Source organism: Centropristis striata, chromosome 11 (genome assembly GCF_030273125.1).
Source record: "Centropristis striata isolate RG_2023a ecotype Rhode Island chromosome 11, C.striata_1.0, whole genome shotgun sequence".
Classification (NCBI taxonomy): domain Eukaryota; kingdom Metazoa; phylum Chordata; class Actinopteri; order Perciformes; family Serranidae; genus Centropristis; species Centropristis striata.
The window spans coordinates 24,687,952-24,700,268 of NC_081527.1; the positions used below are offsets into that span (position 1 = coordinate 24,687,952).

General features: G+C 40.6%; 1 protein-coding gene across 1 annotated transcript in view; it reads left to right on the top strand.

The window, feature by feature from the left end:
- Nucleotides 1-12,317, top strand: part of LOC131979867 (junctophilin-1-like) — a 44,726-nt gene that overhangs the window by 17,503 nt on the left and 14,906 nt on the right. The window contains exon 2 of the mRNA XM_059343930.1: nt 72-831. Coding sequence (XP_059199913.1) covers nt 72-831 — 760 coding nt within the window. The remainder of the gene's footprint in view (nt 1-71; nt 832-12,317) is intronic.

A 12,317-nucleotide genomic window follows, 5' to 3' on the forward strand; every position in this document is an offset into this window, starting at 1 on the left:
TCTGTCAGATTTATTTCTGTATTTTATAGATTACTCACTGTTGGCTCTCCCCCTTCCTCTTCTTGCTGTAGGTACATATCAGGGTCAGTGGACTGGTGGGATGCGCCATGGCTATGGCGTGCGGCAAAGTGTTCCATACGGTATGGCTTCTGTCATCCGCTCACCTCTGAGAACCTCACTGTCTTCCCTCCGCAGTGAGCAGAGTAATGGCACAGTACTGCGTGACAGCCTGTCTGACAGCCCTGCCGGTACACGCGGTGGCTTCGTACTCAACTTCCACTCAGACGGAGAAAGCTCAGAGAAGAAGAAGGGTCTTTTTCGCCGTGGCTCCCTCTTCGGAAGCCTTCAGCGACTGCGCAAATCAGACTCACGCTCGTCAATTTCCAGTAAGCGAAGTTCAGCACATAGTGACACCAACATGAGCCGCATTAGCTCAAGTGACGCCAACTCCACCATCAGCTTTGGAGACGGAGACCCAGGCGATGACTACCTGCCTCTGGAAGACAATGTGGATGCCACCACAACCGAATCCTACATGGGCGAGTGGAAGAACGACAAGCGCAGCGGCTTCGGAGTCTCCGAGCGCTCTAACGGCATGAAGTATGAAGGTGAGTGGTTGAACAATAAGCGCCATGGCTATGGCTGCACCATCTTTCCTGATGGCACCAAGGAAGAAGGGAAGTACAAGAACAACACGCTGGCCCGGGGCATCAGGAAGCAGTTGATCCCATTGAAGAACAACAAGACCAAACAGAAGGTGGATCGAGCCATTGAGGGAGCAGAGAGAGCAGCAGCTATCGCCAGAACCAAAGTAGAGATTGCCAACTCCAGGTAAAATGTCCCATGGTAGATCATCTCAGAAAGCCATAAACTTGCAACCCCCTTTAGACCTGTCTAACAACCAAATTTTGTTGGGCAGTATATTGTCTCAGAATTGATTGAGACAAATGATTTTAATTAGGGCCAGGACTCGATTACAAAAATTAATCTAATTAATTAGAGGCTTTGTAATTAATTAATCGAAATGAATCGCATTTTAATCGCATATAAATATTTGACCTGAGAAAAGTGAGAAGTAATTTATTCACATGGATTTTTAGTATACCATTGAATAATGACTGAATACATAAGTTATGCAACAAAGATAGTCCAACAGACCAGTGCAGCAACAGCATATTTAGAAATATAGTACATTTCGGAAATTCAGGTAGCCTATAGGTAGGTAGACCTTCTGTAAACTATAATACTTTGGTTTTATAAGTAAAACACAATACTTTCAAGTACATTCAGAACATTGGAAACCCTGACTATTAGAAAACATCTCTCTGTTGCTTCAGAGGCCATAACAGACTTTGTGGATTTACCAACAGCTGGTTTAAAAAAATCAAATTAATTTCAGTCCAACTCTCTCAATAACCTCAGCCAAAATAATAAAGAGTTCAACATAAAGTGCCAGCTGCACTAACAAAATGTCCCATCATCCGCGGGGCCAACCAAAGCGTCCCATCAGCTTCTTCCTTCATGTTCACTGTGGTTTGTTGTTATCTGAACTCATGAACGCTAGTTGGTGCTCCAGTATAATTGGTCCGCCTGAAACTCATCCACGCGTTTAAAGTCCCGGCCCTACTTTTAATGCAACTGATATTATAATTATAAGATATAAGTTTGAATGTGAAACTCAGACACTGAGAGCAAACGAGAGGACAGAAGAAGCGCAACCAGAAATGAAGCCAAACGTTTCTATGCATGTTTATTTTTCTGTTCATTCAGCTTAGGTGCTGTGAAAAAGAAGCAATTAGGCACTGCTTGTTGGCTAAAATGTTGGTGATATTGAAAGACATATGGGCATGGTAGCCTTTGCTTTGCTTGATAAGTTGATATTGTAATAACTTTGACAGATCAATCCCCCTTTTTTAGGCAATTTTTTGTCTTAACATTCGATAGGGTGCTGTAGAGAGCTGGCAGCTGTAATGGAGGATATCATGCAAAGGTCCCTGGCTGGACTTAAATAGAAGATGTTGCAATTACATGGTTAGCGCCTAAAACCCAAACCCATCAGGTCACCTTTAAGCCTTGCCATTACTGAAAGGGCAGTCAGATAATCAAACAGATTGGAAACAAGCCTCAGAATTAGTCAAACTTATTTTTGAAAGAAAACAAGGGCATGTTAACACAGTGGAATTGCTTTTTTTTTTTTTTTTTACTGATCTTTCCAAAGTACAAACAACTTTGACTTTGACAGTCAAATCAAGTAGTTTAGATAATCTGAATAGGCTTGTTTCCAACCTGTCAGATCATGCCCTTTTGGATTTAGCCCTTACAATGTCCCTATTTGTCACAAGTTAACTACTTAAGTGTAATATAAAAAAACAGGGGTCAGTCCCAACACTGTAAAATCCCTGCATTTTGAACAGTTGTCAGTTTTGTTTTGGCGGCTGTGGCTCAATTGGTAGAGCGGGCTGCCCCTGATCGGATGGTTGGTGGTTCCATTCCTGACCATGGCAGCCTACATATCAAAGTATCCTTGAGCAAGATACTGAACCCCAAATTGCTCCCAATGCTGTGTTCATCGGTGTGTGAATGAATTCCCAATGGTGGCAGGTGGCACCGTTTAGGGTAGCCTCTGCCACCAGTATGAATGTGTGTGTGAATGGGTGAATAAGCGCAGTCTGTAGTGTAAAGCGCTTTGAGTGGTCGCAAAGCCACTAGAAAAGCGATATACAAGTGCAGGTCCATTTTCCATTTACCAGACAAAATAAAGCAGTTTTCCACTCATCTTAGATTAGGGCCCAGAGAGGTGGGCAGTGTTTATGGATGAAGCTGATATACTGTATGGATTTGACTTTATGTGGGTCGTTATCGCAGGGCTGACATGCACTCTCTCATTCATGACTACATGCAGTTTAAAGTCTTTTGACTGTGGGAGGAAGCCGGATGACCCAGAGGAAAGAAGGAGTGGTTTGTGGTGACACTGATAATATTGAAGAAACATCTTGTATGTGCACATTTTAATTCAAAATTATTATTATTTTTTTGAATAATATTCCTTTAGCCTTTCCAAATGAGTGCTACATTTTGTAGCCGTCATTGTGCGTTCTGCTTTACAGCAATTCCATTTTACTAAACTCAGTTAAGGTGACATTGTAGGCGTTTTCGAATAATTGAACAAACACGTTCAGTACAGTACTGAAAAATGAGGTTGTAAACAAAATGGGTCAACCATTATTAGTAAACAACCAGAAGGCAAAAGCAGGATGTGGCCCTTGTTGTACATAGGATCAGTTGGAGCCCGAACAAGACTGAAATAACATATCACATTTAAAAATTAACTGTTGACTGGACTATTTTCTGTTGGATAATCATGCCCTGTAGTACATACTTCATTTGTCATTATGACAATGCCTTTTGCATTGAAATTTGAAATTGATTTGGCAATTTCTTCTTTTTTTGGCAAAATCTTCCATGACAATTTGTGGGCTGTAAGCCAACACTCCTACTCTCCCATAAGAGAGGTCGAGAGAGTAGGAGTGCCACACAGCCTACAAGTAGACACATTCTTGGCCAGATTGCCAGTTTGTGTGTGTGGTCTGAACACAAGTGCATGTCTTACGTGTGTGTGTGTGTGTGTGTGTGCGTGTGCACGCTGCCTGTGTGTGTGTGTGTGTCAGAAGTAGTGCTTGTCTAAATAAGGCCAAGGAGGATGACGCTTATCAACAGCTGATAGACCCCCACCCCCCACCCACCCACTCCTCTCTCACACACACACACACACACACACACACACACACACAATCAGTCAGTAGTGTGCTTCATCTAGTGCTGTAACTGGTCAGTGTGGAAGAACAGTCTGAACTCCTGTTGATTACATGGCTGACCTTTGGACTGGAGCTTCCCTGGTTTAATGTCTCCTCTGGCTCGAGGCTGATTTTTAATTGATTTCATGAAATCCTTTATGAATAATACCATGGCCAATAATAATGCATAATATTGCCTAAGTCTAATTCCTTGTAACCATCTGGTTTTTAACCATTTCAAAGTCAAGTGGAATGTATGTTTTGTTTTTGTTTATGTGTAGAGACTACAAATGGAGAAAGTTGTATCAAATCATTGCTAACTTGCATATCCTGCCTCATGAAACTGCTCTGTATTTAGAGAATACAGAATCCACATACAGCTTCAAGCTGTAGTTCCAAATTAACAAAATCCTGTATTCAAATTCTCTACTTTTAATCTTGAATTCATCTCTAATATACAGCAGAGGGGTGTGGAGACAATATTCATTATGGCACTAATAGTTCATATACTGTACTGACCGTGCAAGTGTAAAATCAAGAAGAAAATAAAGGGGAAAGAGTGTAAGGAGGGACAAGCAGCATAAAATGGCACAAAGAACAAGCACTGATTTTAAAGTTAAGAAACAGCAATCAGATAATAAGCTTCTGTAGTTCCTCAGTCATGAGTTTTCTTTTAGATTGGTGGATCAGCTGATGTGGGTCAGCTCCTTCTATTTGCTGGCCTTTGTACTGTAAATTAAACAGTTTCACTGTCCCATCAGAGGAAGCTTAGGGGGGTGTTCCATCAAGGCAAATTAAGGAAAAGCCTGGCTCAAATGAATAAGTCTCGCTAATTTAAGTGAGAGATGAGTTCCATTAATGTGGTTTATGTGACTCCCTGCTCAGTAACCATGGTAACTTATACCGCTGACCTAGCCTGCTCAGTGGCAGACTAACTGACGAGCTTGCTTTAGCTGTGTGTCAAATAATTCTAATGAGCTGCATTATTGGTATGGCTTTAGCCTCAAGTGAAAGTTCGTGTTAATTCTTATCAAGCTTTTTCAATTAAGCCGTGGTTTGTTTAGCTGTGTTGATGGAACACCCCCCTGGTGTGTCAGACCAGTAAGTCTTCCTGAGTGAGTCCACCAAGCAAGAACGCTGACTGGTAACCCTTTTTCTACTGTTCTCACTTGTAAACCTCCTCACTTACCTTTGTAAGAAATCCAAAAACACGGAATCTGTCATAGACAATGCACACTCAGAAGAGCATCACCAGCTCACTTTACTTATGGAACTGCCAATCCGCTGTGACTAAGACAGAATTTAGACATTCAGGTACTGTTGTGGCAGATGTTGATGCACAAGTCAGTAGTCACTCAAAGTACAGACAGGCGAAGACCTTACATTTGAGGAGAAAACTTTATTGCAGTAAGAGAAGGACAGCCACAGTTGTGACAGTTTCACATCCTTATATAGGGTTCTCATCTTTGTGTGTGTGTGTCTATGTGCGTGAATGTGTGTGTTCTCTTGGCATCACCTAGGTATTCTGATACAATCTTGTCTTGTGAATAGCTGATCTGTAACATCCTGTTCCGATTCCTTCGACAAACGATTCCAGATGTTATTTCTCAACATTCTGTTCCGTCCAGAACAACAGTTCAGAACATTGATCAATTTCAACTCAGAACTGCAGAATATACTTCATGAAATGAATCCCACAATGCAATCTACAGAAATATACCATAGTACGAGCCCTGACCAAAACCTGGATTTGCCCAGATAACACTGCCACACCAGCTGCATTCGCCATTGTCTCCACTTCTTCCCACTCACCCCGACCTGTTGGGCAGGGTCTCTTTTAAGCAACATCTCCTCCATTGAATACCCCTCAATCATTACTTTTCCAGCTAAACTTATTGTGGTCATCATTTACCGCCCACCAGGGTGTCAACTGGGGAACTTCATAGTCGAGTTAGACATGCTATTCTCTGCCATTTCTTATGATGAAACACCACTGATTGTCATGGGAAACATGGATATCCACACTGAGAGAGCCCAAGCTTCTGACTTCCTGTCTCTTTTTTTCTCCAGGCAATATTTTGGATCTGATTTTGTCTTGCATCTGCTCCACTACAAATCTGACTGTCACCCTCTTACATCTATCAGACCACTTCTTTATTTAAGTCATGGTGTCTTTAAGGGTTGCACATCTCTCTGTGATAAAGGATTCGATATGCATCTAGATACAAAGGTAACGATACGATTCAAAAATGATATACTTTTATTACAGACCAGTTCGATACGAATCGATACAGTGTAAGAACGATACGATTTGATTTTGTTCTACGGTTAATATTTGTTGTATTCATAAAAATGATGAAACCAATTCTATTAAAGTGACTATCTTACAGTACAATACAATATTTTCTTTTCAAATATGTAAAAGACCACTTATCTCCAAGCATTGTTGCTTTATGGCACTGGCAAAAATACAATTTAAAAAAAGAAAAACAACTAAATCGGCTGTGTGCTACTGCTTGCAGTGCGCTCCTGCTTGTTGTACGGGTCTTGAACTCACCGTACTCTTGACCGTGTTTCCTTCTTGCATGCTAGTCCAGATTTGTAGTGCTCCCAGTGTACCTCAAAGATGCTCTACACAGCTTGCAAATAGCATGGCTTCTGTCGAGTTTCCCTTTCTTCTTATAAAACCCAAAAATGGTCCACACTTTGGATTTTTGTTTCCCCGATGCATTGACAATCTTTCAGAGTGCATTATCACCTCCATCGGTCATGCTGTCGCTGTCGTTCTTAACCTCCTCCATTTTACTTGTTGTCACTTATCTATCACTCATGGTAATGCCAGCTAGGCAGCTATGGAGTTGCGTGAGATCCGTTTTGTGGGCAGCTTCAGCCTTTGCATTGTTTTAAAGACGCTGATGCAAACTTCAAGTGTGTGAAGCTGCCAACTGATTCCAAGTCTCGCGATACCCGATCCATGACTCTACAACCGATTCATCTAGGAATTCGTGTCTAATTCGTATCAATTGAGGAGGCTGCTACCGACGCAGCCGTATCTCTCACTTGTGAAACCGAATATCCGGTCGCATTGGTTTATCGTTCACAGCCCCTAGTGTCTTTACTAGAACACCCTCACGTTCCTCCACAAAGGGTTTCCTTTCCCTGAAACCTCTGTTCCCTTACACCAACCCAGCTCTCCAGTGAGGTCATGGCTACCATGCCTCCTCTTCAGGATTTTTCCATACCCCTGCAGAATAAGGTCAGCAAAGCCACTGCTCGAAAAATGTTTTGTGCTTCTAAATCCACCACACTCTCCTGCACCCACTCTGCTAACTCCTGACATGTTCACCTAGCGTTTCTGCCACCAGTTCTCTGAGCCTGACCAACTCTACTCTCCCCAACTTTCCTATAGTCTCCAAATTTCCAACTGGATTCTCGTCCAACCACCTGCCCACTGGACCCGATACCATCCAACCTCCTACAAACCATTTCCTCTGCAATTAATCCTCCAGTTTGTCATATTTTTAACTCCTCACTTACATTGCAAATGCTACTGGATTAGTCTACTGCCTTTGACACAGTTAACTACCAAATTCTCCTCTGTACACTCATTGAGCTTGGTATCTCAGAATCTGTCCTCCTCTGGTCCTACCCGCAGGGAGATCTTTTAAAGTATCTTGGAAGGGAAGGGTGCAAATAGCCCATCTTGTCCACAGGGATGCCTCATGGGTCAGTGCTAGGTCCCCTTCTCTTTTGAATAGACACCTAATCCGTCATCATCGTTTCAACCTTACGTCTCAGCTCGTATCTCTGCTTGCCTTGCCGATATTTTTACATGGATGACAGAACACCACCTTCAGCTCAACCTCTCTAAGACTGAGCTTCTTGTGATCCCAGCCCGTCCCACTATGCTCTCTGTTGTCTGCAGATTTTTCGTCATTACCTATGTTGTTTACCTTTGTTTTGTCAACTTAATTGTTTTGTGCAACATGGAAGTTGACTACTCGCATGCAGTTGTGATTTTATTCATCATTTACGCTGTTATACATGATAATTTCACACAAGTGGCAACAATGGAAGGAGTCAGTACCGGCCTCAAGCCTCTCCACTCGTAACATGCTGGAGGGATTTTCTTCTTGCTCTTAAAGATATGGCAGAACCTGTGGATTTTAACCCAATATCACCTGTCCATCAGGTAAAGTCCATAACAGAGTGAGAAGGCGAGGAAGTTGACACCCATTTCCCATCATAGCTCTGTCAAACGTCAGATCACTAAACAGTAAACTGGATGAGTTAACAACACGCCTCTGTTTTGATGAGGATTTAAGATGGAGTAACTTGATCTGCTTTACTGAGGCATGGCTCCATTAGATTGTGAGATGGCAGGGCGTGCAGCCGCAGCGACCTCTCTCTGTCCAAACCCTGCAGTGTTTTGCTTGTTTAAAAATTCTTTGTCCGAAAGTTTTTCGTGTCTACGTCGGACGAGAAGTATCTCTGCATCTGCAGAAGTAGGATTTGCAGTGTTTTGGATAATGGAACAGCGACGTTAAGGGAGCTCGAATTACTCCGCCAACCTGCGATTACACTGGATGCACCTGCTACTCCTCCCCCAAAAAGGAGGTGTTGGAAGCAGTAGAGGTGCAAGCGCAGAGGTTAGGCTAGGCTAGCGGCAAGTCCAACTCGCCCAGCAATACCATCCATCCTCCTGGCAAATGTATGATCATTGGACAATAAAATGGATCACATACAACTGCTGAAGTCAACAAATGACAGTGAGTAATACCATGTGCTTGTTCTGACTGAAAGCTCTTTAAATGACAACATTCCCTACTCTGCTATACAACTGGAGCAGCTAGTATGCTATTGAGCGGACCAGGCCCTCGTCAACTGAGGAAAGACTCGTGGTGGTGGGGTCTGTGTCTACAACTGTGATGCATGGTGCTGGGACGCTGCGGTGGTATGCAAACACTTTTCACCACTTGCGGAGTTTATGATAATAAAGTGCCGTCCTTTTTTATCTATGGACTTTACGTCGATTACTTTAGTCGTTGTTTACATCCCTCCCATCAACAACAGTGGTGACAGATATGCAGCGCTTTGTGAACTGTACCAGGCCAGTGAACAACAGACAGCACACCCAGACGGTTTCACCATCCTAGATTTAAACCATGCTGATCTCAAGACTGTCCTTCCAAAGCTTCACCAGCATGTTGATTTCCCCACAAGGGGGAATAACATTTTGGATCTAGTATGTGGGTCAATGACGTGACGCCCACATTTTTTGTCCGACTGTATTTTTTACAGTTAAAAAAAGGTTTAAACTCGTAAAAAGAAACCACAGGTATGCAGTATATCTCCCACATATAAACCTACTTTAACCTTTCAAAAACAGTTAGTTGTTGGCAATTTTTGCGCTCTTTAAAGTGTCAAAATATCATGTGGTGCGACTGTCCGGCCTTAATTTTTGTTTCGAAAACGTCTATAAAATTACCCTAAATCTGTTCAAATATATTTTCTTTCCCATTTGGCATGATTTTCAAAGTGTTTTTTGGTCCTGTGCAAATTTTCAAGGCATTTGTAGTTATAGTTCCATTATAACATATGAGCAAACTTTGTCCGAGGATGTCCATTTTATGAAATATCATGTGGTGCGACCATCAAGAAATTACCACTTTGGGACGTTAACTTTGAAATCCAGACCAAGACAGGAAGTTGCATCATCCAACAGTTTGCCAAGAACCCTTGGAGACAGCAAGCAGGTTTGTTAATCTTTCTCAAATTTGATAAAACATATCGCTTTTAACGGTTGGTATGTAGTTGCCATATCTGGATGTCATGTGGTATGACCTCAAAAAAATTATGAATATTAAGCTATTTCTACAAATATATATTTTGATTAGAAAATTTAAACTTGCCTTTTGTGTAAAGCTAGCTTGTTTTGTTAAGGATGCTAATTATTTGCCTGTAAATGTTGACTGAACATGAAAATATCATTTGGTGCGACCAGGTATCATGTGGTGCGACCATTTTGATAATAGATATATGTCCTAGATAGGCAGTTATTGTGCTTTTATATTTAATTTAAGACTAACATACAAAAAATACTTTATGTTAAAATTTTTTTGAATAGTTTTTTGTACAATTTGAGTATTGTTTTCTCAGTATTTCAGAAATGAAATTTAACATTTAGTTTTTTGTACAATATCATGAGAAAAATGTAAAAAAGGATGGAGCATGCAATTTCACTGTGGTAATTATGTATGCATTAGTAATTTTTCATTTATTTACTGTTTTAATCTATTTTACCAGATGCCACTTTCAAGCAAAACAAAAACCGCTCGCCATAGGCAGCGTGTTAATGCTGACCCTGTGGTAAGAGAGGAGTACCTTGCTAGAAGAAAAGAAAGCTATCAGAAAAGAAAACAACAGGGAAAGATTCTACATGTAAAGTCAGATTATCTGCCACAGAGAGAGAAAACTAAACAAAAAGAGAAATGGAGGGCTGCATCTTGTGCTTACAGAGAAAGGAATGAATGTCTGGGCTAAAAACTGCCTGCAGTTAACAATATATCCCCCACTTTGACATATGCATTAAAATACCCAAAAGTAATGTTATGATTTTCAAGTTTGATGAAATCATTATGCGACATCACCAACTGTTTTAATAGAAGCACACATTTGTGGCTTTGTGAATGATTACATGATTTACTATAATACAAGGTTCTGATGAAAATAGTATGATAAACATAATTGACTCATTCTTTTGTCAAGTTACTGCAGTTACTGTATGTTTGATGGATTTATAAAAAAATTAAAATGGTTATGAAGTCTTTGTTTAAAACACATCCAATTTTTGTGCACTTGTGTTTGAGATTGTTTTACTTTTAAAAATGTTATTAAAAAAACATTTCAGGACACCAAGGCAGTGTGGTGCACATTCAGATCTTTATTGTAAAGTATGAAATGTTTGTTCAAAACAAAGTGCGTTTATGTTTGAGATTTTTCATGTTTCTGAAAATGTAATTAAATTGTTTTATTTGTATTGTTATTATTGTAATTTCATAATTATCAGATGTAATTCTGTTTTGTATTAAAAGTATTGTTTATTGACCTGTTTATTGACCTATATTTATTATATAATGTCTTCATGTCATTTGGTGCGACCACTCATCATGTGGTGCGACCAATAAAAGCAGTAACTGTGTTGAATTCAAAATGTAATATCTAGTTTCTGTAGCTGGAATATTAATCACTGATACAGTATACTTAGGTGACTGGTAGATTTTATTTTTTTAAATCAATATAATGAAATTTAGAAGAACTATAGTTGTGTCAGCACAATGAAAAACGGGACTGTAACACTATGGAACAAAAATATGAAATCATTATTGACAAAATATCAAAAGAAATTTAAATACTTGTTTCTAAACACTTTAAATAACTGAGAACTTGTAAAAAAAAAGTTAAGCACATTATGGAAAATAACTAATTTTAAGATAAATCGCGGTCGCACCACATGATGTTTTTTAAGGCCATGGCCGATTCATATAGGTGAAAAAAACACTAAAAACGCTTCATTTCATTTTTTATTTTAATTTCTGTGTGCACAACATTCAGAATGTTTGAACAATTGCAATAGATATGCTATTTTTTTGTGTTTTAAATTTGGCCTGTTGAAAACCCTTATACGTCATTGACCCATACACTAACCACAAAGGACCATACAAAGCCACCGCCCTCCCCCACATCGGACTCTGACCACGTCACTGAGACTCTGTGACCACATCACTGTAATGCTAAGGTCAGCGTACAGACAGAGAGTGAAAGTCACCAAACCAATTAAGAAGCAGCAGCAAAGCTGACTTTGACTTTGACTTTGAGAACACCGTCGACACGGAGGGATATAAGATCATAAGGGCAGACCGCCATAAGCTGTCATCTCATAAGTCCATTGGAGGTGAACTCTGCACGTTTATTGACAATACCTGGGCCATACAATTCTTATTATTCTTGCCTATGTCCCAGAGCCATATCCCAGAGATAATAATGAGGAAGCTGCGGAAAAAATAACCAAGAGCTTTAATGCTGTGTCCTCCCGATCAGCCGGTTTTTGTTTTGGGAGTTCAACACATGTCAGCTGTCACCTCATCTCCCTACTCTGCAGCAGTATGTAACCACGCCCACTCGCTCCACTTGCATACTGGATCAATGTTTCGGTAACATCCCAGAGGAATACAAGGCAGTGAGCCGGCCTCCACTTGGAAAGTCCGATCACAATGTTATCCATCTCCTTCCAACATACAGACAGAAAGTCAGGCGTGAAAAAACGCTCCTAAAAACTGTTCAGCAATGGTCTGATAATGGAGAGGAGGAGCTCAAAGTCTACTTTGACACCACGGTCTGGCACATGTTTTTTGATGCATGCCCTGATCCAAATTAACTGACTGACCAATAACGTTATATAAAATTCTGTGTGGCATGTCATCACAACTACGACAGTTAGGGTGTTCAGCAATAACAAGTCAT